General features: G+C 34.4%; 2 protein-coding genes and 1 long non-coding RNA gene across 5 annotated transcripts; 2 read left to right on the top strand and 1 right to left on the bottom strand.

The window, feature by feature from the left end:
- Positions 1-138: 138 nt before the first annotated feature.
- On the top strand, positions 139-1,447 carry RPA2 (Replication protein A2). The gene is made up of 6 exons (XM_081973392.1): positions 139-309; positions 367-464; positions 525-623; positions 676-984; positions 1,039-1,250; positions 1,310-1,447. The coding sequence occupies exons 1-6, from the start codon at positions 297-299 to the stop codon at positions 1,389-1,391; spliced, it is 813 nt and encodes a 270-aa protein (XP_081829518.1). The 5' UTR covers positions 139-296; the 3' UTR covers positions 1,392-1,447.
- Positions 1,448-4,889: 3,442 nt separating this feature from the next.
- Positions 4,890-26,635, top strand: vlc (disks large-associated protein 2). 3 transcript variants are annotated; one of them, XM_081973381.1, is made up of 8 exons: positions 4,890-5,044; positions 5,511-5,643; positions 7,602-7,707; positions 7,777-8,148; positions 20,414-21,376; positions 22,207-22,418; positions 22,474-22,605; positions 25,071-26,635. In XM_081973381.1, exons 1-8 carry the CDS (start codon positions 4,995-4,997, stop codon positions 25,287-25,289), a joined length of 2,187 nt encoding a protein of 728 aa, XP_081829507.1. In that variant the 5' UTR covers positions 4,890-4,994; the 3' UTR covers positions 25,290-26,635. The 3 variants fall into 3 exon arrangements, with proteins under 3 accessions (XP_081829507.1, XP_081829506.1, XP_081829508.1); XM_081973380.1 differs by having other exon boundaries at positions 4,900-5,053; XM_081973382.1 differs by lacking the exon at positions 7,777-8,148 and having other exon boundaries at positions 4,905-5,053.
- On the bottom strand, positions 5,175-5,582 carry LOC145724911 (uncharacterized). The gene is made up of 2 exons (XR_014177119.1): positions 5,366-5,582; positions 5,175-5,311 (listed from the first exon to the last, which is right to left on the bottom strand). It is a non-coding gene; the product is annotated as an uncharacterized LOC145724911 (long non-coding RNA).
- Positions 26,636-26,659: the final 24 nt, after the last annotated feature.

The following is a 26,659-nucleotide window of genomic DNA, read 5'->3' as shown; positions in this document are numbered from 1 at the left end:
AGAAATTAAAAAAATATTGTTTTGACAACTGTCAAATTTCAGTTCGTCTAGGTTATGTATTTTCTTTTTAAAAGAAGAACTGTTGACACTTCTGCTGTCATGTGATGCTGTCAATAGTGTCAATTGTACGGAGCGGCGGAGCGCGCGAAACTAGTCAGAATCAGAAATTTTGTGTTTATGTGGTGTTTGTTTAAAGTTCTACCAAACCAAGTTGTGCAGAGTATTTTAAATAATAGTTGAAATTGTTATTTCCGAGCTTACATCTGACTAAAACCTTAGTTTGAAGAATCAGCAAAATGAACTTTTCAGGTATGATTTTGCATTAAAATAAAAAACTACAATTTATAACTTTCCTGCTTAAATTAGCTTTCAATGATAGTATGGCCGGTGGATTTGGAGGAGCAGGCGGCTTTACAAACGATGCTGAATTTACAGACTCCCCTTCTACTACTAAAAAAACTGGGGTATTTGCTTTTGCTTACATTTCAATTGCTGTGGTCAAAAACTGTCAAAATGCTTTTTAGGCCGTACGCCGACTGCAAAATATCGTTCCTGTGGTGCTTCGCATGCTGAGAGACTGCAAAGATGCTGAGTTCAGGCTATTTCGATTTCCTGCACAACTGGTAGGAATCTTGAAACATTTGACTTCCGTTCAAGCTAACAGAAATTAAACAGGTCTCTGTTGTGGGCATTGTAACAAAAATTGAAGTTGAATCCACAAAGGCCACTTATGAACTAGAAGATCACACTGCTTCTATGAAGGGCCTGTGGTGGCTAGAGACTGACAATACAGAAACTCCTCAAATACCACCAATTAAAGAGGGTTCATATGTTAAAGCTTATGGATCACTCAGAACTCAGGGGGGTGAGAAACATTTTATGGTTATCAAAATGTTTCCAGTGGATGACTGTAATGTTATTACCACTCATTTGTTGGAGGTTATTAATACTAGATTGCAGGCTGAGGCACTCAGTAAAGATACTGTAAGTATTCTTATTGATTGTGGAAAAAATAAATAAATTACTTTGTGTGTGTAGGAAGTACAAATCAAAAAGAATAACCCTGGAGCCAATCTAGCCAATTCCATGAGTATGTTGAATGAAAATACAGCAGACAATGGACAACAACAGCGTTTAACAGAAATGCAAACACAAGTTCTCAAATACATTGAGTCTGTTACATCATCAACTGGACCTCATTCTGACACTGTAGTCAACCGATTTCCAGTTAACAGAAGACGGGAAGCTATGTAAGTAACACAATCGTTTTAATTACATTCAGACAGGTAATTTAAATGTATTTTTTTAGGGATGCACTGGAATTTTTGGTCAGTGAGGGCTACATATATTCCACCATTGATAATGAACATTTTAGAGTTACCCAGTCTTAATTTGTTATTTTGATTGTTGTATGTACATTTTTTTACAGTTAAATATTTCACTACAATTTTTTACTATGTTTTAATACAAGCTTTGTAGCCTGTTCTTACTGCAGTTTTAAATCAGTTTCAATCACTTAATTTTAATGCTGCCTAAAATGTGAATTATTAAAATTATATAAATCAGACATATTCCCTCTATGTCTACCTTTAAATTCGAATTCATTGATCACAGGGACATGTGCACTCTCGATTGACAGTTCACAGCTGTGTGAGTTTGACAGTGACAGACATCTTGCATTAAGTCAGTGACATCAACATCACCCAATCAATGGTAATTCCTAATCAGTAATCACTCTCACCCAGTATTTTTGTGTTGTTCTTAGCCTAGGTACAGTGTGATTAAATACATTGGTAAAGCTTTAAATTGATCGTCCTAAAATTGCTTATCGGTCGTGTAGTAAAGGCTTTTCTTTCACTTTTTATTAAATTGAAATTAAGACTTAGTAGGGTGGTCTGACGCCCTGTATGAAATTCCTACAGAGTGAAGTTTTTTGAATAAATTTGATAAAACAACCGGTAAGTGCATACTGACTCAATTTTTAGTAGGTACAGAACACTCTAACCTGATTAATTATAAAATAACCATTTAGAGGGGTTTCCTGTTAATACCGGTAATCATGGAAATTTTATGCACTGAACTCTTTTTGTTGGAGTTTTTAGCATTCCTTTATAAGTTACAGCACCTTTACAGGTTTACAACTTATTAACTTAATTAACAGGAAAATCTTCTGAGAATTGCACTTTATTACCATGCATTGAGAGTGAGTCATGCACAAGCAGATGTACTATTTAAGATGAGGTCAATTCAGTCAAACATTTGACCTTTTACTTTCCTAGCATTTGAAATAGGTACAATATCTAAAATATATCTAATAGTTAATATTGTTAGAAAAATAAGTAAAATTATAATGTTTTGCAGGCCTGAAGCTTCATGAAACAATTTACAATTATAGGACATTTTGTTTGTCAAGAATCACAAAAGTTAGTTATTTTAAAATCTTTTTACTCACACAGATTTTTGGATTTTTCCTGAGATTTCCTGTTTATTGAGGAAGAGAATGGCTTTTTTCAATTTTACTATGGAACACACCCTGTTACATAAATTATTTTAATGCCCTAAACTATCTAGTTTCCATCTCCTTTTATTAATACAGTTTAATTAAACAAACATTTGAGAAATCATCAAAATCAATACTTTGTTAGTAACTGACCTAATTTGTTAAGTTTTTATTTTAAAAGTAAAACTGTTCTTACTTAAATCTACCACCTAACATAGGTACTTCACATTTGGTACTATCTTGAGTATCCTTTCAATAATAAACCACACCTTATCTAGATCTATTACACCCACTGTCAAATGAATGATAAGACTAATAGAACAAATAAATTAACTAGGAATTACTATTTTTACAATCAAAAAAAGCAGCAACAAATAGGAAATTTTAACATGTTTCTTTGTGATGCAAAAAGAAAGGGATATTTCTTGCTCCACAAGTCTTATATTTGCCATTAAACTGGTATGCTGGGGAAAAGCAGATCACTGGGCGGATCCACTAATATCTGTAGGTCGCCCACTTTAACACTATTTGAAAGAAAGTTTCTTAATTTAAACTGTTTGACTTAATCAGTGGATATTATTTCAGAAGGGCTGTTATTAATTAACTAATTAAACATAGGACTTTTTGTTTGGTCATTACTCTTCTTGTGTTTTGAAGTCATTACTTTCATCCATTTACATTAATAGGTACTTTAGCATGGTTTCAAGTAAGGATAGTACTTAAACCCAGTGCATATTGGTTATAAATATTTATGTAATGTCTGAACAGTGGGGTGTCTTGCATGCTATTATACTATTGAAACCTACCTACTTTAAATGCAAAGTACCACCCTGTTTATCATTGTGTGACCTAAAAGTATTTTCGCATGCATTGTATTCAGTATTGACAAATTAATTATCTAGTTTTAATGAGATTTTTTAGTTAATTATCTGCATATGAGAAAATATAGCTTAATTGGCACAAAACCATGTTGTTTTGTTAATAGTAGAAACTAATATGCTGTTGTGATTAGAACATACCTGGAAATGTAGGTGATGTTATGAATAGTTAATCATCAGTATTGTCATATCAATCAGTATTTGGATGTTGTTAGTATTTTCTTATCAACCAAAACTCTGCATCCAGACCGCCTATAAATTTCAAGCCTCTTGATACACTTTCAGTAGAAGAGTTTGATTTATTATCAGACTTTGTGGGGCTAAGCCTATTTTTAACCACAATTTAAACTGTGGCACCTAAGTGCCCCTATAAACAACCAATGTTTACAGCAGGGCTTGTACAACCATTTATCTTCAGGAAAGGTTATATTTTTTAGAGGTTTTTTTGAATTTTTGTTCAATGTACAGAAATACATCACTGTTACAGTTGGAAATGCACAAGCTTAAGCTTTTAAACCGAAAAGAGAGTTTAGATTTTTGGAAATAACCAGAGGCCTAACAAAGTTACTGGGGGTAAAATAATTTAACTAATAATTTAACTTTTGCAGATGCCCCTTATTTGGACTTCTTATCAATAAATATTGTGTGTATCTATCTACCCTTACCCATTCCAAATTCACATGTTTTACTTTGTGGTGTTTTTTTCCTTTTATAGGATATAGGAAAAAGTCATTTTCTTACTCCAAGTGCGTTTTACTGTCTTTTCAAACTGTGTTTCTAGCAGTTCAAACTATGACACCGCTTTTCTCCCTGACTGCACTAAATTTTGTACTATTTTTTCAGGTTGTTGGATAGGAAATTTAATGAGGATTAAAAAAATGTGCTTAAAAGAGTCATTTTGTTAAAGGAAGTGGGTCACATGACTTCCTAGTTAAATTATTTTGTGTATATTAAAGCTGTCACTTTCCTCAAAATTTGAAAAATAGCATTGGTTCTCTTGGGCTCCTATATTTCAACAACTTTCTCATTGCGGAAAAGGCAAGTTTATCAAAAGTAGAAACAGTTGCTGCTATTTAATAGACTGTCTTGAAAAACGTTTGCTGTAAATGAAAGGTCACAGGCATTCTGAAGATGGTAGTGTGACTAAGAATATTCAGACACTTGAAGTGTTCATCATTGAACTAAACATGGAAAATGAAAATACCTCACAAATGGTTTTTGAATTACTATAAGTACTTATGAGTTATCATAACAAACATTTTCAAATTGCTGATGGAATTATAATTCTTAAAGCCTATGAAGGAAACCTCTCTTGACTGAATGTTTCCACCCCCATGAATAAAAAAAATCAATTTAAGAAATAGATATTTTGGGAAACCCAATGATCGCGTTTTTATCCCCATTTTGATGGAAGCACGCATTCCCTATAGGAAACCTAAAAATAGCTAGGTAAGAGGGAATTCCACGACAGGACGGCAGACGGTTCACTCACTGTTCAGTCTATTCCCAGATCGTTAATGTCGACATCCAGTCTGACTAAAAAAAGTGTTTTTGCGATATTCATTCAGTGTTTGAGTGTGTGCTTGAAAGTAGTAAATGCCAGTTGAGTATCCAGAATGGGTAAACGTCGACGACTCAACAAACTTATTTCTAAATGGCTCAAAAGGTCAGGGGTGTGAGTGTTTCACTTAGTTTTTTCTAATTTATGTACATCGTGATAAGAATAACGCACATTGCGTGTTTGATACGTTCAGTAACGCAACAAATATTTATATTCGAATAACTTACTCCACATCTGTCAATTAGACCGATTGTTTATTATAAATTACTATTGTTATTCATGTAAGTTTCCAATGGTTGACTAATTCAAAACGAAATTGGCATAACGACCGGTTGTGTGCGCCTGGCTAGGAACGCGGTTTGCCCACGTTGCCTACGGAAATTGTAGATCATTATTTTATTGGTTTAGTTTGTCAGAGATTATTACTTGTCCCAGTCCTTGTTGCCTTATTATTTTAACTAGGGATGATGTTCCACTGAAATAATGTTTTATTTACAACCCACGAAGGTCTTTGACCTAAAAATAAAACGGTCTTGTGGCGGTATATTGACCTTTTTTAAAAAAATTGCAGTGACCTTCCTGATGATCGACCTTCAGTGCTGCTGTTGAGTGCCACCAGACTGAGATCTTCACCAAAAACATTTCGAAGGCCCTTCTCGCTACCTCTTCCTTTTGGGGTTATATCCAGTTGCTCTAAAGCACAGGTACGTACTGCTTTAAGTTCTTTTTAGAAATTATTTATCTGGTGTAAACCAAACAGTTAAATAAATAACGGCGCATTGTTTTCCATCAGCCTATCGTAGAAAATAATGTCTGAGAATTGAAATTCTTGGGATTAAGTGCCACAAAAGTGTAAGGATTCGAACAATTTATCGATTTAGTAGTTTAGTGTGTCGCAAGAACGGTACGTCCTTTGAATGTAGCACCGTTTTGTTATGGTATGTTTATCAGAATGTATCTTCAATTTATTGTAAGAAGTCAATTATCATCTGTGTTTTAAAAGGGTTTCATAGGAAATAAAGTTCAAAATTTTAAGTAAAGTTCTCATTTTATTGGCCATCTATTGACTGAAAGATTTGACGAATTGAATTGACGATTGTAAGCGAGTTATTGAGGATTAAACGAGAGGATGCACAAAATTATTTCATTGGGTATCCATTGACGTAAAAACTGTACTAATAACACTCTACACTAACTAACTACCCTCTATTTGAATGAATTTTCAAGGATGTACCAAAAAAGTCATAGAAAATTAATCAATTTTGACGTTTTCTAGCCGTCAAACGCTACCTGTATCAATGGACTTTTATACGTCAATGGAAAGCTCATTTCATTGGCTCCCCATCGACATAGAAAAGTATATACAAAGTGTTATAAATTCGTGCGTTATTTACGATTTAGTGACAGGATGCACCAGAAACACTTTTTGACTGTTTCAGGGCTAATCTGACCCTGGAAAATTAGGAAAAACTCGATCACGTGACCTACAAGACCTACCACGACATAATGCTAGGAAATTTGTTTGTTTTTGCAAATGTCAATTTTTGTGAGGGTCAAATTTGCCTGAAACACCACCACTATCCTAATGGGTTTTGCGTTATGTTGGTCACTTAGTGCCAGCGAAAATCGACCTTAATGATTTTATTTTTACAGTTTTGCGACGGCCCTAGATTTGGCAATCACTGTGGTAGCTTTGTGCCAAATATCAGGGCCGTATCTGCCTGATTTAAAAATTTTAAAAAAATTTAGAGTGGTAACAGTCAAGGAAAACAGTTAGTTAGCTTTTGAGCTCTCTGTCGGCCAAATGAAGCAACTTACCAACACTGGCGGCCATATTTTTGGAAAGCCCATTTTATTCTCAATCCATTGACATATAAAAGTCTATACAAAGTGTTGCAAATAAAGCAGTTATGTGACAATTTAGACTGAATTTGACAGCTAGTACGTTAACCTTCAATAACTCGGTTATTTTGACAGTTACAGGGTGTTTCAATGTATCAATTTGAAGCATGAATTTTTTAAATAATTAACCTAATATAAACTTGCCTTAATTTTAAACGGAGAATCAGAAAAAAAAATTTAAGAGTAAGGAGTGTTCCATTTGAAAAACTAGACTTTCTGCCTTTTTAAAACTGATTTTGTGAGTCAAATCTTGTTTAAACGACAAAACACAAAAACAAAAAAAAAACCGTTTTATGATACGTAGGTAAATTGGTAATGGTAAATATTTCAGAAACGGATATTATGACAATAATCTGAATCCGAAAATGCAAAAATATACAGGGTGTCCCATTGAAATAAGTAGCAGTTGATTGAATCTATGTTGTTACATCTTCAGCATGAAAGATGTATAATTATCATCACAATTTTGGTCTTTTTGGTAATTTTTCAAACCTTATGCAGTTAAACGCTTCCGTTTAAACCACGGCAAATTTCCAAATACTTGAAATTCCAAAGCGCGTTCAGACATACAAAACTCCTCAATCTATTCTTAGGTAGGAATTAGAGGAAATCGTAGCTTGGCCAGAATTTGCCCGGTCATAAATATTGACTTGTCATGCCAATTGTTTTACTTTATTTGCCAAAAATGTGCTTATGTTAATTAACGTGTTAGGTTAATGGGTGTCAACACGAAAGTCTGAGTTTTGTGTGTTTTTTAAAGGTTAGGCGCAACTCCTCCAGCGTTTCGAAGCTAATTCCCCGCAGTGGTTCCAGGCAAAGTGTTGTGCATAAAGAAGACCTCCAAGTTTCACCACCAACAGAAAAGGGTAAGTTAACTTTAGCATTAATGTCTATGTAAGGTCATTCCGGAATTGTACAACGCCCTTCTGCTGTAGGGTGCATTTCAAATACACCTCAAGGAAATAATGGAGTTCCGTGTGACGTACTGTCCAACCGTTGTCAGTTGTCCAGTTTGAGGCTCGAACCGGCTGAACCACAGAATGTACAGTTTCCACCCGATTCTGATAGCATAAAAAAGAGTCTGAGTGACAGAAAATCGATTTTTTTAAACACTGATCTACCTCAAATTATCATCACCGATCCAGAAAATTTAGAACAAATTTACAACAGCAGTAAACAGTTTAAAAGAATCGGTGGCAAGGCTTCAAAATGGACTTCTGACATTAGAACGGTCGAAATGGAGACGTCAGTGGACTCAATCGGGACATGCTCTTTGGACATGGAGGCCTCCAGAGAATTGCCCTCAGGTACGGTTTATTCTTTAAGATTGTGTGCATGCCGTATGTAGTAACACCGTTAACAGTTTCTATGGTTATTTAATAACTGCACCAGCCCTATTTTCGGCTTTAACCTGCTTTCCTTATGCCGCTGTCTTTAATTATTAAAATTTCCGCCACGTTTCGGCTAGTTAACGTTTCGGTCATGCACGGTGCACACATTCTTACTGAATAGGCTTATGTCCTGCACTTGCTTGTGTTGCTTTTCTAATCCGAGAGCATATACCGCACCTGTCATTGATTTTGCTTATTGTTATGTATTTTCAGTGTAAATTATTTATTATATTGGCTTAAAAAAAATGCAGTAATGGTAAGTGCAGCGTTTGTGTAAGTCACAGTTTGTAGTTTGTGATTGGTCAAGAAAAAGCAGCAAGCTGAAAGCTGCTTTTTTGACCAATCAGTTTACGCAAATGCCGCACTGTGGACTAAAAATATGGTTAAAGTTTTGACACCAAACTAGAATACCATTCAATTCATTTGAATACAGGGTGTCCCAGTAAATCGTGCACACTTTTCAGGTCACCCGAAATGGTTGTTGGAAAATATTTTGAGCTCTGTAAATCTGTCGGTAGGGATTGCTATCATATCCTAGCACAAAAATTAAAAATGTTTGATAACTCTGAAATGTTCAACAGAAAGCACCGTCTTGCTGCCACCACGTTGTCAATATTTGATCAAAAATAATAGGAATGTAAATTACCGGTAAAGTAAATATTAAGCAGGAAAATTTGACCGTTTACAAACCGTGTTTTTGAGATTTATGACAGTTATTTTGATAGTGGTCACGTTACTGTCTAGCTAAATTATCATCCAAAAACCACGTGATATCTGTTCTTAATGTCAAAATTTGTTTGGCAAGCAGTATTGTCCCTGACTATTAGACTGTGTTCAAAAGTTGCAAAAATCAAGGTTTAGAAAATGTTTTTTTGCAGTATTCGATACAAACCGTGTTTTTGAGATTTACGACAGTTATTTTGACAGTGGTCACGTTACTGTCTAGCTAAATTATCTTCCAAAAACCACGTGATATCTGTTCTTAATGTCAAAATTTGTTTGGCAAGCAGTATTGTCCCTGACTATTAGACTGTGCTCAAAAGTTGCAAAAATCAAGGTTTAGAAAATGTTTTTTTGCAGTATTCGATACAAACCGTGTTTTTGAGATTTATGACAGTTATTTTGATAGTGGTCATGTTACTGCCTAGCTAAATTATCATCCAAAAACCACGTGATATCTGTTCTTAATGTCAAAATTTGTTTGGCAAGCAGTATTGTCCCTGACTATTAGACTGTGTTCAAAAGCTGCAAAAATCAAGGTTTAGAAAATGTTTTTTGCAGTATTCGATACAAACCGTGTTTTTGAAATTTACGACAGTTATTTTGACAGTGGTCACGTTACTGCCTAGCTAAATTATCATCCAAAAACCACGTGATATCTGTTCTTAATGTCAAAATTTGTTTGGCAAGCAGTTTTGTCCCTGACTATTAGACTGTGTTCAAAAGTTGCAAAAATTAAGGTTTAGAAAATGTTTTTTTGTAGTATTCGATAAAAACCGGGTTTTTGAGATTTATGACAGTTATTTTGATAGTGGTAACGTTACTGTCTAGCTAAATTATCATCCAAAAACCACGTGATATCTGTTCTTAATGTCAAAATTTGTTTGGCAAGCAGTTTTGTCCCTGACTATTAGACTGTGTTCAAAAGTTGCAAAAATCAAGGTTTAGAAAATGTTTTTTTGCAGTATTCGATACAAACCGTGTTTTTGAGATTTATGACAGTTATTTTGATAGTGGTAACGTTACTGTCTAGCTAAATTATCATCCAAAAACCACGTGATATCTGTTCTTAATGTCAAAATTTGTTTGGCAAGCAGTATTGTCCCTGACTATTAGACTGTGTTCAAAAGCTGCAAAAATCAAGGTTTAGAAAATGTTTTTTGCAGTATTCGATACAAACCGTGTTTTTGAAATTTACGACAGTTATTTTGACAGTGGTCACGTTACTGCCTAGCTAAATTATCATCCAAAAACCACGTGATATCTGTTCTTAATGTCAAAATTTGTTTGGCAAGCAGTTTTGTCCCTGACTATTAGACTGTGTTCAAAAGTTGCAAAAATTAAGGTTTAGAAAATGTTTTTTTGTAGTATTCGATAAAAACCGGGTTTTTGAGATTTATGACAGTTATTTTGATAGTGGTAACGTTACTGTCTAGCTAAATTATCATCCAAAAACCACGTGATATCTGTTCTTAATGTCAAAATTTGTTTGGCAAGCAGTATTGTCCCTGACTATTAGACTGTGCTCAAAAGTTGCAAAAATTAAGGTTTAGAAAATGTTTTTTTGCAGTATTCGATACAAACCGTGTTTTTGAGATTTACGACAGTTATTTTGACAGTGGTCATGTTACTGCCTAGCTAAATTATCGTCCAAAAACCACGTGATATCTGTTCTTAATGTCAAAATTTGCAAGAATTACAGTTTCACATTTTTTTACAATTTTGGAAACAAGATGTGTTCTGAGATTTATTACAGTTACCGGTAAATTTATGCCCATCACTAAATAAGAATGACATAACTGAGTGTTCATTCATAATTGAGTCTTATCTTAAGTAAAGCCTAATCAAAATTTTTATAATTCAAATTTTAAAACAAACCAGTGTCACTTCAAAGTTATAATAAATAATCTGTTTATAGTCTCCTAAAATCATGATTTTATATTTACTATTTATACACTCACTATATTTACCTACTTTTTCGTAGTGTCTAATAATAGCAACAGAACAACATTTTATCGTTCTCACAAGTGTTTCTGGTTGTCCTCCAAGAGTATAAAACCACCTTTTTTAACTGTTAAAAAAACGGCCTTAATGATGAGGTTAAAAGTAGCAAATCGATGAAATTCAGCGTGTTTGACCATCATTGTTAGTATAGAACTTTTTTCAACTGCTCCAATATTTGTCATTACCGCAATGACCGGCATTTCCTTATTCGCTTTATAATCGGTTGGCCTCCTTTTGTGCATAATAACCAGTCATCAGTTCGGCTTGGATAGATTTGCTAGTCCATTTTATCTTACTTTGTGTTCATCAATTTAAATGACATTACAGACCTGGTATTTTCATAAGAAATTAGTTCCAGGAGCTTATGAAGAGCATTTGCGTAAATTCGAGCACAGTGGTTAGTTTGTGATTGTGATTGGAACAATCACATTTGACAAACTACAAACAAACGTTTTACGCAAATTCTACATATGTAAACTAAGCCATTACACACATTCTAATTCTAGTAATATTATGCATTGTTGCAAATGTCAGTCGCGTTAATGAGCAATAATTAATAACTATTAAATGACATTTGCTAGCAGTTCAATCGTTCTTAAATACGCAGAGCATGCCATCATGTTTTGTTTTCTAGCATACATCCTGCATAAAAATGCACTGTGGATGAGTTAAAAATTAGTAATCCGCAGGTCATAGATCGCATTAGAATGGTCTTCCTCATTGTTGCGGCGATTCAATACCTGGAACATCGTTTTGTCGTATAATCATTTCAAATACACTCGAAAGAATACTAATTTGTATGTTAGACTGTATATTCAGAAGTGTGATTTGCCAGACTTTGTTTTTCTTCACAGGAGTGTAGTAAATTAACTGTTATCTATTTAATTATGTGTTAGTTATCATTCAACCAAAATTAATGACGCGTTTTTTTATAGTTGTACCCAGCTTAATAAATCAATTTCATTAAATACTTATTAGATTGTTTTAGGCAAAGTTCAATTTTTTAGTAAGTAAACAAGAAAACCGTACTGAGAAATCTAGAGAAACACAAACATAGTTTTTCTTTGATACATTATTTAGATCATTGATTTAATTAAAACCTTTACTGAGGTATTATAACTGAATCTAAGGCTTAGTAGGCTTTATTGGTTGATATTTTGTTATCATGTATAGCAAGATATTGATCAGGTGATATAAAAATTGTTTTTTTCACTTTTTTTTATTTTAATCCTCCCATAAGGAGACATTGATGACAATTATTGTATATGTACAGTATTTCCTGTTTAACCATCTGTTACTCTGATCAATTTATAGTCCTATTCACAGTAATCAAGTTTTGATATAGTTCAGCGCTTCTGACCCTCCATAAAAACCAATTAACCGATTGAGGGTGCTTTTATTGAATAAACAAACCGGCTTGCATGTTGTCTGTTGTTTTTTATTGGATCGATATCACAGTGAATCAGACGATTTTCATGTTTTTACGTTAAAATACTTTCTTTACTTGAGTTTTTGGTTTTAAGTAACAAAGTTAATGTCCCCACAACCCACAAGGAGACATTGTAAAATGGGCGTATCCCACAAATTAGTAAATTAGTTTTTATCATTTGGAATAGAACGTTCAGGAGTGTAAAAGTAAAACTAAAACTTACTCTATCTCTTACTCTCGGTTTCTCTAGTTGAAATAAAACATTTGTTATTTCTAGAATTTAATACATTTCTTCAGTCTCTAGCTCTGTGTCCGTTTCCGTCAAACTGCCACTTTCCTGTCATCTATATTTTTTCACATGGACATTCTTATGCTATAGTTAAGTAGCAATGCACAAAGTGACAACAAGGCCAATAATTTACTACGTCATACTGGCCAGCTTTTTGAACGACACTTTTTCAATACTACTCGTTTCGGTATTTTAAAAAATATGTGTACTATTTTTTTAACTGTTCTTTTTAAACATTAAATCAAAAAAGAAATCATTGGAGATTCCCATTGATCCGAATCATGTCTAGGCCAATACTTTCCTTACACTTAGACCTTAGACTATACAAATCTACCGTTAAATTCACCATAATAAATTGATTAATGGGTGTTGTTCGGACATCGTGAGATACGAAAGCTCATCTTTCGTCGGTGACACAAAACCAGGCGTATAACAGTACAAACATTAATAACATTTTTGCGAGTCTTTCGCCCGTATATCATCCTAATTACGAGCAATAATTTAAATATGAAATTGGACTTAGTTATACAGTTTCCGGTCACAGCTGGAGGCTAAACAATCTTTCTCATAATTTATATAAATGGGATCTCTTTCTACTGATAATACGAGACAATAGAAAGTGCCAGTCTTAAATAGTTGCTTTCATTTTGCCACACCGGACTTTTAAATCCGATACGTAATTTGAGCATTTTTCTATGGTCGGTCTGGAAACAAGGTGGCGGAAAACTGAAACTCTTGAAACGGTGAACGTTTCAAATTTCATTAGTTTGCGTAACAGAGTGTGTGTGTGTGTGTAGTTCAAGGTTCCCGTCGATGTGGTACTTGTTGCATTTATCGTATTCGGCAATCTCGGTCAACCACCTACTCTCTAGACCAGTAAAAGTGTTCGAATTGTGTTGTCAGTTATGGTGGCACTTGATCCTGTAGGTATACCTTCATTACCATTATCTTCAGTAGAGAAAAGTTTCGATATGTTTTTTCAACAGCCTTCATGTTTTTTTTTGCAAAAATGGAAAGTTAAGTCTAATTTTCTTATATTGGTAGATGGAGTGTGTTTCTGTATTCAAATTTTGAAAAAAATTGTCTAGGACACTAAACAAAATGACATTTCTTTAACACTTTAGATAGTGTAGAAAAGTGTCTAAAAATTATAGGTTAGGTTAGTGTCCAAAAAAAGTAAATTATCAGAAAAAATTCAAAAAATGTAGTGTTACGTCAGTGTTAGTTAAAAACAAATTTTGAACGAACTGCCCATAACACAAATAAAAATTAAAATATTTACCACTAGAAAAGTGCCCAGAAAAAAAAGAATTCTGGCAAAATGTAAAAAAATAGGGTTAGGTCAGTGTCCTAAAATTTCAGGACAAAAATGTCCAGAACCCTAAAAAATTAAAATTTTTACCACTCTAGAACCGTGTCTAAAAAATTATAGGTTAGGTTATTGTCCAAAAAAATTAATTGGTAGAAAATGCTCAAATTTTGAACAAAACTGTCTAGGACACTAAATGAGGTACAGGGTGATAAATTATGTTTTGGTTACCGTCTTGTGTCTACTTCATTTTTAGGTAATACACAGGGTGTCCTAAATTTGAGCAACAAACAAAACTTGTGATTGTTTTAAATAGAATAGAATTTTTTTGTTATCCATTCTGTATCAACTGTTCCAGCTCTAGCAGCCTTGATTGATCGAATTTTATCAAAAAGTTGCGAAATACAAATCTTGTAGCCATTTGTGTCCACTTTATTTCTATAGATAGTCCATTAGTATACCAGGTGTCCCAAATTTGAGTAACAAACCAATTTTCTCATTTTTTAAATAGGATATTTTTTACGTGAATATTTTAGTTCTACTCTCTGTATCCTACCTATCTGTATCCGTTTTTGAGATATTTGTCATTTTGTGTGAAATTTTGACATTTGCAATACCTGAAACAATTGTAATTTTCGCATATCAAAAAACAGTTTTTTCTTGGTTTTTGTGTTTTACTTTACTATTGATATTACTTTATTAGTTTTTTATTTACTATTGGGCATATACAGGGTGATCAACGTACTGACTTAACCACGAATAAGTACAACATCAATGTAATGTTAATATAAAAAATGCCGGTTTAGATTCCAAAAATAACTAGGTTGGTGGACAACAAAAAAAAAAAAAACATGATTTTTTTTCCAACTTGATTTTAAATCACTCTGTATGTGTCGTTTAAGTATAAAAAATTAACTAAACTTTGAAGAATTACATTGTAAGTTGTGTTTCAAGCTCCATGGAGCCAAATTTGATAGTTTTGGGACGTTAAGGTACACTTTAATACTTTATTTGCGTCACGTGACAGCTGTCACAACTGTCAAAACTCCGTTCACCAGAGACTTGAAACTACAAAATTAAAAATAGTTGCTAATTTCAGAGATTACACTGGAACTTGTGTTTAAAGCTCCATGGAACCAAAATTCACATTTGAGACTTCAAGGTAGACTTTAATACTTTGCTTACGTCACGTGACAGCTGTCAAAACTCACTCACCACTGTCCTGAAAGTATAAAATGTCAAATAGATGTGTTTCTTTGAGGAATTACACTTAAGTATTGTGTTTACAGCTCCATGGAGTCAAATTTGACAGTTGGGGCGTTAAGAAAACTAGCTTACGTTAAAATTAATTTGATTTTTCAACTAAACTGCTCGTCAAAAAGAATGGGACAGCAAAATTTTTCCTCTTTTTTGAGCGGCTGCTTCTTCAAATTGATTTACTTGATTTTTACCAATTTACTTAAATTGGGTAGTTTTAAGTGTAATTTTTCTAATCTCGTATTTCATCCGAAAAAGATCTAAAGAAATAAATTGTTAAATTTAAAACAAGAGAATTAAAAATAACCACATTTTAAAAAAAATTCAATAAATATCGTAAACGCCCCTTAATCGCCAAACTGGCGAAAACGTCTAGAGATATGAATTGGATTACTAAACAAATAGTGTGCTTCTCTATCCAATATCATTATTTTCCATTAAAATGACTAAACATGCTAAGATTTATGATAAAACATATGATTTTCTTTTCAAATTTTTTTTTGGGTCACCCTGTATCTCGCAGTGTATGTTTTTTACTTAAATTGGGTAGTTTTAAGTGTAAACTTGCTAATCCCGCTCTTCTTCCACAAAAGATCTAAAGAAATTGTTTAATTTTAAACGAGAGAATCAAAAGTAACCACATTTTAAAAATTTTGCAATACATTTTGTAAATGGCCTTTAATCGTCAAACTGGCGAAAACGTTTAGAGATATTGACCGCAAGACTCGATTAAGGCTATTGTAAAACGTAAAAAATTTTTTTGCGAGAAATGGCGTTATACCAATTTTTTCATTTTTTTACTACACCTCAGTCACACCCTGTATACTCGGATTTGTGGCACCTTTCAAAAAGATCATTTAGGTCAAAAGAAAGAGGAAGAAAATACCTTTTAATCCTCAAAAAAATTATTAGAATCAAGTAAATCAATTTGAAGAAGCAGCCGCTCAAAAAAGAGCAAAAATTTTGCTGTCCCATTCTTTTTGACGAGCAGTTTAGTTAATTTGTAATTTTGGTTTAAAATGAAAATCGAAGGAATTAAAGGGGTTGTCAAAATTCAATAAATCACCCTCCACGGAATTGAAACACACACACACATGGGTTAATAACATGTTTTTCCACTTGAAAAGGAATATTTTCTAGAATGTTTTGACTAATTTACAAAAAATGCTCAAAGATCGTGCGAGATCAAAGGTGCAACAACAAAAACCTGCACGATGCAATCTTTCAACACATGTTGTCTAATTGGATACTCACTGATCGTTAAACTACTAGTTATGGAGGTTTTTTTTTAAGGCCCTAAAGCTATTAAACGAGTGAAACCCATCTGCAAAGAAATTATGAATAGACACTTTCTGCTTGATGTTTATATTTAGGCTTTTATTTTCATCATGAAGCCAACGAGGCACACCGACTGTCAATCATCAAACCGAAACATTTCTCAAGTTGCATCTTGCTTGCCTTATGGTCGTGCGATCGTGTTGCAACCATTAAAAGCGCCAACAACAAACAAATTATATTTTTCTTAAACAAATAGCGAGCGAAGGTGACTGGTCCCCCGATACCAGTTCTCTTCGCCAAACCATTAAAGCCGAAGAACATTTAAATATTTAAATTGTTATCTGCCTTATATATTTATAGACCTTTTCTGACCGCAAGACTGGTTGAAAGTGTCAGTATTTTAGGATGGCTGCGGCCTGGATAGGACGTGCGTTTTGTAATTTCGGTTCGGGTTATCTTGCAGATAGTGTGTGTATTTCCAGCCTGGACTCTTTGTGCATGCAGTAGTGCGATGGTAGTTACTAAGCACGTGCAGAAATAGTGAACGTTTTGTGATTTTATTTTCACTCTGTGCCTATATTTGGATTCTTTAGTTTTCTCGTAAGTTCTTCACTTTTGTTATGATTTCAGTTTTAGCATTTTTAAAATTACATTTTATGGTCAAACAAGCGGGTTTTAATTTTAAATCCAATAAGTAATTGAACTATTTAAATCAAACCTGTCAATGAAAACAACTTCACCAAGAATTGTTTAAAATTTCATTATTCTGAATACTGTGAAAGTGTTTTACTATTTTCAACTACAACATTCACACCAAAGCTACAAATTTGATTAAGAAATCTTGAAATGTAGCTACCAAATCAATTTTTAATTTTTAAATATTCATTTTAAGCATTCTGATAGGAAAATGTACCACTTTAAGGCATTTCTCCTATTTTTACCTAAGTGTCATCATTTTCAACTAGAAAACTTACTCAGAAGCTACAAATTTGATTAAGCAACTGAAATTTAGCTATTAAGTCAATTTTGAAGTTTTCATTATTAATTTCAATTATTCTGGTACTCGTATAATGACTTCTTGCCTTTTTTTAGTATATGACTATTAGTTTATGATTATTATAACCGAACAATCGAATAATCAACATTTTTCTGTTAGAAAATGGTTAAAAAGTTTTATTTATTTACTGAATGTTCAATCTTCAGACAAAGATCAAAGATCGATCGATCATTCGATGATTATTGGTTATTCGAACTTTAGCCAAAAGTTTGGATCATATTGTCTTTTTGAAAACAAATTTAAGTTCGTTAGTTTAAATATAACATTCATGTAAAATATGTCTGTAATATTATAATTTTTTTATTAAAGATTTGCTGTAAAGATGTGATAAACCATAGGAAAACTGTGTAACTGACAATGAAACATAGATAATTGCATGCGCGAGACAAAGACAGAAAACCTAAAAAAAGTCCAAGTACTAGAACTCTCAAAATTAACAAGTTATGCCCTGTCAAAGTTAAAACTGCTAGTTTGATATATATTAAGGTTTTCCTTGCAATAGCTCCCTAACAGTAAAAACTTACCATAGCGCCTTAATGGGGGATTTAAAAAAAAGCCTCTGAAATCGCCAGAAGTCCCTAAAAAGTCATTTTTAGGTGCCCCAAGCTTCTAAGACAGCCAGAAGCCTCTGGAAGTGACAGAGCCACCTAAAATGTATGTTTTAAATGTCAGAGGGTTCTAAAATTGTCTAAAGCCTCTGAAAAGCCATGTGACACTGCCAAAACTCTTAAATAGTATCAGAGATCAATAAAATGTCATTAGAAAGTGTCAGAAGCCTCTAAATAGTCACGTGACCGCTCCAGAAGCCTCTAAGAGCGTCAGAGACCACTAAAATGTCATTAGAGAGTCTCAGAAGCTTCCAAAGTCACGTGACACTGACAGAAGCCTCTAAGAGCCTCAGAGACCACTAAAATGTCATTAGAAAGTGTCAGAAGCCTCTAAATAGTCACGTGACCGCTCCAGAAGCCTCTAAGTGCGTCAGACCACTAAAATGTCATTAGAGAGTCTCAAAAGCCTCCAAAGTCACGTAGCACTGACAGAAGCCTCTAAGAGCGTCAGAGACCACTAAAATGTCATTAGAAAGTGTCAGAAGCTTCTCAAAAGTCACGTAACAGTGCCAAAGAAAAAAAAATGATACAAAAAAGTGAACTTTTTTCGTTTTTACCTGTTGGCGACAGTCAAAACAGCGAGTTTGATCAAACAAGTTGGATGAAAATAGAACTTGTTCTATTTCGTAAAATAAAGTCACGGTAAACTTGACATAAAATTTAGTTTTACAAAAATATAATAAAAATAAATTGATCCATTACTTCTGCTTTAAGAAGAAGACATAGATCTTATTGGCTTCTCCATAATGACAATAAAATAAATTCTCTTCTTAAAACAAAAATGATCAATATTAACAGTTTTTTTAAAGATGTTTTTAAACCATAATTATTGTTGTGTACCCAGTTTTCACTCTGTCTTTGAATCCCATACCTAAACAAAATGTATTGAATTCAAATTTAGTGGAATGAAAGCCATGAGAAAACAAGATAACCATGAAAAAAAAACGTTTCTCTTCAAGCTGAACGTCCTGGCAAATTTCAATTAAACAATCAGAATCAGTCAATAAAGAAGACAATCGTCCAATTACCCGAGCAATCATCGAACTTAATTAAAAATTTAAAATTCGGTTTGCGTGATTGCCGGCACAAGGATCGTCGAAAGATGCACGGAGACTACCAACCATTTCATCATAGGTTTGGCCGAATTTCCCCATTGTATTATAAGTTTATGGTGGTGCTTTGATTAATGATTCCCTCTAGGACTCGAGACAGTGACTAAACGCGTATTGTTTATGTATTTTTATTGTTAGTAAGCTACAAGTTTGGGAGAATCGCTTTTACTTTTTTGCAGTTGTGATTCTACTCGACTCTGTGCAGTTTGGAATTTCATTAAATTAGTGCCATTTGTTTGTGTGTGTGTGTACTGTTCAGAAAGGTAATTTTCTAGAAATTATAAAAGCACAAAATTGCATAAACTAACCCGTTGTTTGCATAACAAATTCTCACACATATGTAATCCGAATAGGAAATCCACGTTTATATGGTCTGACGCCAATTTCTATGTAAATATCCTCGCCCATTTTTGTCCTAACTTTCCATTTTTTTTCTAGTTCCTCCCATCAATAACGACAAAATAATTAGCATGTTGACAATACAAGTCATTCCCACTGAGACTCAAATGCACTATATTCTTGCAGCTTAGACAACCATGTTATTTCTAGCTAAAAAATGTATTTTAATTGTTCCAATGGTATGTTTAACATACGCGAGTGGGTTTGTGGCCCAAGACAAGGCTGCCTTACCCACTTGTTTATTTGTCTTTGCGTTAATTACTAATCAATTATTATGTAGTATAAGTTACAGCCTGATTTTCGAAAGTTCACCAAAGAAACATGACTTTTTAGTAGCCTCTGGGATTGCCACGTGACTTCAGAAGCTTCTGGTACTTAAAAATGACTTTTTAGAGGCCTTTTGCTCTTTCTGGTACTCTAATTTAATTGTTTGCAATGCTAATTGTATAGTTCAATGTTTTAAATAATTTTTAAAGTAATTTGATAGCCCCTGTACGTTTTTTCTCTACTTAACCAACTCTCTAACCATTACAATGTTTAATATTGAGATAGATATTCAAACCCAACCAATAAAACCATTTTTCTAACACTGTGCCATGGTTTTGGTTTCCACAAGTTTTACTTCAGCTTTTTAGAAGTTTCCAATACATTATGCATGTGTTTATTCTTAATAATTTTTTGTTAACCTACTTAGCTGAAACCATTTTTGATGTTTACAGATTGGTCTGAAGCGGGTTCCACCAAAACATTACGCGGATCTTCTTCGACGGCTCAAGCAGAACCACGTCAACACCACCACCTGCCCTCCTATCTAAGTCTGGCTTGCACCGTGAATGGGTACTGCACCACGACCAATTACGATTCAGAACGTTTGGCCAGATCTAGAGATGCTTCACCTCATCGGCTCGACCACAACCATTTGACAGTGGATCAACCCTACAGCGTTACCAACAATCTGTTGTCGCCTCCGAATCTAGTGCCTCTACCCAGTCCGAAGACCACAATGTCCGAGGATGCCTTAAGGGCTTGCCAGCCCAAACTTTACTACTCCTACACGAAAACAGTGACTATCCTTAGCAATGAATCTCACCATCATTACACTGGAAGTATACACTCGGACAGTAAGGATAGCACTGATGGCTGCCATCAAAACAGGGAATTCTTTTCGTATAATAGGACCTTGAATGGTAACGTGGACAGTACTACCATAAGCAAAGAGTACACCAACGGTAAAGAAACCAAATCGTTCATACAACAGAGAGTGGAAAGACTGTACGGGCCCGGAGCCCTTGCTCAGGGATTTTTCGTCTCAAAACGTCAGAAAAACCGCCTGTCCGAGAGCGAGGACACGCCCAAACCCACCAACGGCAAGCTCAACCAAACCATGCCCGATAAACTGTCCGACGAGGAAAATATCGAACCGGTTTCGATGAGGCAAAGTTCCAGTACTCCGTCATTGCCGGTGTTGAGGCATTTGAGGCCGGAGTTTAGGGCGCAGCTGCCCTTGGCCAGCCCTAAAAAGGTGGCGGACGCTCAGATGCAGAAGAGTGTTACAGTTCCTAAATTGAAAGACCAAGTCAAAGTGAATGGGCAGGCTAAAAGTGAGGAAGAGAGTGTTTGCAGTGAGTTACCGGTGATTAAGCAGAACGGAAATGTTGCTCAACCTATCGAAACCGAAAAAGGTAAGTTATCCGTTTGTTTTGCGAGACAGTATAATTATTTGGTTTTATGGAGCATATCAGTTTAAAACGTATAGAAAATTTGATAATTTAAAGTTAGACTATGTGGAAAAGGGGAGCAAAATTTAGTACGGTTCTCTTTTTATTCATTTCAGTATGTTTTGGGCTTTTGAGTAATACATTTCAACGAGAAAAGAAACGATTTTGAAGCATTCAGTATTTTGTGATTTAAGATGAGATGTAAACCATTTAGATTATCTACAGTACTCCTCACTAATTGCAAAAAAAAAATATACTGTCTATTATTATTTATTTTTGAACCTATTGTTGCATTACTTTCTACAGAAACCATTAATTTTTATTTCTATGTAAAAACTTGAAATTCCAATCTTTTTCAAGATAACGAAATATCATTTTAATTTAAATGATTACGTGTTTATTATACACAATTAAACGTGACGTGAACGGTCCTTAAATCATGATGACATTCGCAACAGCTAAATTGTCACATTTTTTTTTCACCACACATCACATAAACCGTATCAGAAACATTTTGTTGTATTTCGTTCTGTGCTAAAAATCAATCAGTGGAATTTACAGCGACAAAAAATATGTAAACATGCCGAGCGAAGTAAATAACTACGATGGTTTTGGGACGGCTTTGGTCCGGACCGCTTGTGACATAGTAACTTTTATTAAGAATTTTGTATTGTACGTTCCTAAAGCCATGTCTTTGATAGTAGGGTCAGTTTGTGACCAGTATTTTGCCAAGGGTGACTAAAAATGTAAGTTTAAACAAAATACTAATTTTATTGCTTTTTTACTGTTTTCAGACGAGAAAGACGGGCATTATTTCTTAAAGATTCTGGACCAGCAAGCTACCAGACTGCTCACCCTAGCCGATAAAGTAGATAGCGACATTGACACTCCAGATTTAAGCGAAGAAGTGATAGGAAAATTGAGGTCGGCGTCGGGAAAAGCCAGACTGTTGGTTTCTCAAAAGATGCAACAATTCAAAGGGCTGTGCACCAATAATATTAATCAGGTATGTTAACTTGTAGGTTTGAATTTCGTTTTTTGACCGGAATTTTTGAGAATAGAGTGCGGGTGAAGCGTTTCCAACCACGAATCAAGATTTGCAAGGGTTTTGGGATATGGTGATGTTGCAAGTGGACCAAGTCGATCGTTTGTTCGACGAGATCAGTAGACTGAAGGCAAATAATTGGAAAGAGGTAAGATAATATCCTAAGTATTTTATAAAGTCAGTCCTCTGCAAGTGTCTCAAAACTTCCTAGCATTGTTTTAAATTGTCAGAGGCCTCTAGGACCATTTTGAAAGTATCATAGACCTCTAAATGCTACTGAGAACCTTCTTAAACGTGCTAGAGTCCTCTACAAGTGTCTCAAAACTTCCTAGCATTGTTTTAAATTGCCAGAGGCCTCTAGGACCATTTTGAAAGTTCCATAAACCTCTAAATGCTACTGAGAACTTTCTTAAACGTGCCAGAGTCCTCTACAAGTGTCTCAAAACTTCCTAGCATTGTTTTAATTTGCCAGAGGCCTCTAGAGAAGTCCTAGGGCCATGTCGAAAGTTCCATAGACCTCTAAATGCTACTGAGAACCTTCTTAAACGTGCTATAGTTCTCTGCAAGTGTCTCAAAACTTCCTAGCATTGTTTTAAATTGGTAGAGGCCTCTAGGACCATTTTGAAAGTTCCATAGACCTCTAAATGCTACTGAGAACCTTTTTAAACGTGCTAGAGTCCTCTACAAGTGTCTCAAAACTTCCTAGCATTGTTTTAATTTACCAGAGGCCTCTAGGGCCATTTTGAAAGTCTCATAGACCTCTAAATGTTACTGAGAACCTTCTTAAACGTGCCAGAGTCCTTCACAAGTGTCTCAAAACTTTCTAGCATTGTTTTAATTTGCCAGAAGCCTCTAAGACCATTTTGAAAGTCTCATAGACCTCTAAATGCTACTGAGAACCTTTTTAAACGTGCTAGAGTCCTCTACAAGTGTCTCAAAACTTCCTAGCATTGTTTTAATTTACCAGAGGCCTCTAGGACCATTTTGAAAGTCTCATAGACCTCTAAATGTTACTGAGAACCTTCTTAAACGTGCCAGAGTCCTTCACAAGTGTCTCAAAACTTTCTAGCATTGTTTTAATTTGCCAGAAGCCTCTAAGACCATTTTGAAAGTCTCATAGACCTCTAAATGCTACTGAGAACCTTTTTAAACGTGCTAGAGTCCTCTACAAGTGTCTCAAAACTTCCTAGCATTGTTTTAATTTACCAGAGGCCTCTAGGACCATTTTGAAAGTCTCATAGACCTCTAAATGTTACTGAGAACCTTCTTAAACGTGCCAGAGTCCTTCACAAGTGTCTCAAAACTTTCTAGCATTGTTTTAATTTGCCAGAAGCCTCTAAGACCATTTTGAAAGTCTCATAGACCTCTAAATGCTACTGAGAACCTTTTTAAACGTGCTAGAGTCCTCTACAAGTGTCTCAAAACTTCCTAGCATTGTTTTAAATTGCCAGAGGCCTCTAGGACCATTTTGAAAGTCTCATAGACCTCTAAATGCTACTGAGAACCTTCTTAAAAGTGGTAGAGTCTTCTACAAGTGTCTCAAAACTTCCTAGCATTGTTTTAATTTACCAGAGGCCTCTAGGATCATTTTGAAAGTCTCATAGACCTCTAAATGCTACTGAGAACCTTCTTAAACGTGCCAGAGTCCTCTACAGGTATCTCAAAACTTCCTAGCATTGTTTTAATTTACCAGAGGCCTCTAGGACCATTTTGAAAGTCTCATAGACCTCTAAATGCTACTGAGAACCTTTTTAAACGTGCCAGTGTCCTCTACAAGTGTCTCAAAACTTCCTAGCATTGTTTTAATTTGCCAGATGCCTCTAGGACCATTTTGAAAGTCTCATAGACCTCTAAATGCTACTGAGAACCTTCTTAAACTTGCCAGAGTCCTCTACAAGTGTCTCAAAACTTCCTAGCATTGTTTTAAATTGCCAGAGGCCTCTAGGACCATTTTGAAAGTTCCATAGACCTCTAAATGCTACTGAGAATTTTCTTAAACGTGCCAGTGTCCTCTACAAGCGTCTCAAAACTTCCTAGCATTGTTTTAATTTACCAGAGGCATCTAGGACCATTTTGAATGTCTCATAGACCTCTAAATGTTACTGAGAACCTTCTTAAACGTGCCAGAGTCCTCTACAAGTGTCTCAAAATTTCCTAGCATTGTTTTAAATTGCCAGAGGGGTCTAGGACTAAAGTTTCGTAGACCTCTAAACGCTATTGAAAACCTTCAAAAAAGTGCCAGAGTCCTCTACAATTGTCTTAAACCTCCCCATAACCGTTTTAAATTGCCAGAGGCCTCTAGGACCATTTTGAAAGTTCCATAAACCTCTAAATGTTACTGAGAACTTTCTAAAAAGTGCTAGAGACCTCTATAAGTGTTTTACACTTCTGGGACCATTTTGAAAGTTTCATAAATTCCAAAGACCCCTAAATGCTATTGACAATCAAATCTGAAGATTCATTTTTTTGGTCAAATTATCATTGATGATTTTTCTGTGTAAATCATACCGCCGACTGACCAATCACTATTCCCAACCTGATTGATATACAAAAAATCACCAAACAGTGCCTTAATCTCAAAATGAAACAATTGTTTTTTTTTCTGCGTAATAGGATACTCCGAAGAAAATTGAATTAAAAAGTAATGGAACCACAAGACCGCGAAAACTAATGGCCGGCTCCAAACCGAAACCATCGGCTGCCGCCGAAGAAGCCCGCAAACAACGCGAAGAAGCGAGAAAGAAAATGATAGAAGAACGAAGAAAAGCGATGAAAGCAGCCGCTCAAAATGGCCAAGCTAGTATTAAAATTTTTGTGCCCGAATCCAGCTGAGATTATATAATTAGGTCTAGCTAGGAAACAACCATGTGCGTGTATTCTCTTCTGCCCCGTTTTAATTGGGTCCGATAATCCTCGAATATATAACCACACATCTGCTTAAGGTGAATACTTAAAAAGCCAACCTGAGCAGGGCGGCACTGTTTTCCAAACCTACTTACCTTAAATAATAATTGTACGCATATAAACATTAAATTTAAAAAAAAAAACTTACCATGACATTTTTTAAAGGTTGTTAATTGAAATTCTCTTCATGCTTACAAGTTGAAAGGTTTATTAACGTTAAGTTTTAAAAAAAGAGAGTATGAGTTTAAACATGACATAACTACTTTAATGTTCTGGATTCTTCGGCTACGCGTTTATTATACAGGGTGATTCGAAAGTTGGGGCTTTCCTTTCACCTATGAATAGGGCTTGAAAAAATAAGTTTTTTTTTTCTTTGACGCTTTTTCGAAATATCAATAATAACGAAGACACAGGGTGTCAAAGTTTTACTGAAAAAAAAACAAAATAAAAAATAACATAAATTTATTTTTTAACTAACTACAGGTTATTCCTTATCAACAGACAAAAACAAAAGATTTCAGCCGCCTTTGAACTAAGTTTTAATAATTTGACATTTTAAATTAAAACAGCATTTAATTTTAGGCACGCATTAAGACGGTTTTTATTTTTAGAATCGATCAAGGAATTCAATAATAAATTTTATGTTGAATGAAAAAACAGTAGAGTAATAATTTTTTTTAAAGTTTTAAAAAAATTTTACGCACGCCTCTGGTAAACGCAAGAAAATTGTTGTTTCCTGGAAAATGTCCTTTCCACGTAGCTACTGACACCTACAAAATTTTGTTTAATTACTTCAAGTGGTTTGGCCAAAATCATTAAATTTTTATTTTTTCAGTAAAACTTTGACACCCTGTATCTTCGTTATTGTTCATATTTCGAAAAAGCGTCAAAGGAAAGCACCAACTTTGGAATCACCCTGTATGATGAGTATGCTGCTGAACTGGATGTGTTGTTGCAATAAGTCTGAATATATTAATTAAAAAAAAAAACGTTTATGTTTAAGCAATTTAAGTTTGTTAAGTATTTTTGCGTTTGGTTCTTCATGTGAGTACATAACCAAGACAAAAATACTAAAAACGTAATACATTCCCAGTGCTTTTAAATCGACTGGATTTTTTTCGTAGTTTTTGTTTATTCGGTTTTAAATTGAGATTATGCAACGTTTGAATGTTTCTGTACCCTTTTAAATTTCGTCTTTTTTATTAGGTCATATTTTATTTATTATTATGTTGTAATATTATAATTAAAAGCAATTAAAGGTTTCTTGCACTATATTTTATTGTTTTAATGGTGTTAAT

The sequence above is a fragment of the Ips typographus genome, linkage group LG2 (genome assembly GCF_016097725.1).
Source record: "Ips typographus isolate SLU linkage group LG2, UJ_Ityp_2.0, whole genome shotgun sequence".
Classification (NCBI taxonomy): Eukaryota; Metazoa; Arthropoda; class Insecta; order Coleoptera; family Curculionidae; genus Ips; species Ips typographus.
Note: the sequence above shows the minus strand (reverse complement) of the source record. Positions and strands in the feature narration are given on the sequence as shown.

Excerpts from the sequence above, each read along its gene's own strand:
- vlc (XM_081973380.1), top strand. The coding sequence starts at position 4,995 with ATGGGTAAACGTCGACGACTCAACAAACTTATTTCTAAATGGCTCAAA. Across the intron at positions 5,054-5,510 it reads TGGCTCAAAAGGTCAGGGGT|TGACCTTCCTGATGATCGAC; the intron begins GTGAGTGTTTCA and ends AAAAAATTGCAG. Across the intron at positions 22,419-22,473 it reads GCACCAATAATATTAATCAG|AGTGCGGGTGAAGCGTTTCC; the intron begins GTATGTTAACTT and ends TTTTGAGAATAG.
- RPA2 (XM_081973392.1), top strand. Across the intron at positions 465-524 it reads CTACTACTAAAAAAACTGGG|GCCGTACGCCGACTGCAAAA; the intron begins GTATTTGCTTTT and ends AATGCTTTTTAG. Across the intron at positions 985-1,038 it reads AGGCACTCAGTAAAGATACT|GAAGTACAAATCAAAAAGAA; the intron begins GTAAGTATTCTT and ends TTGTGTGTGTAG.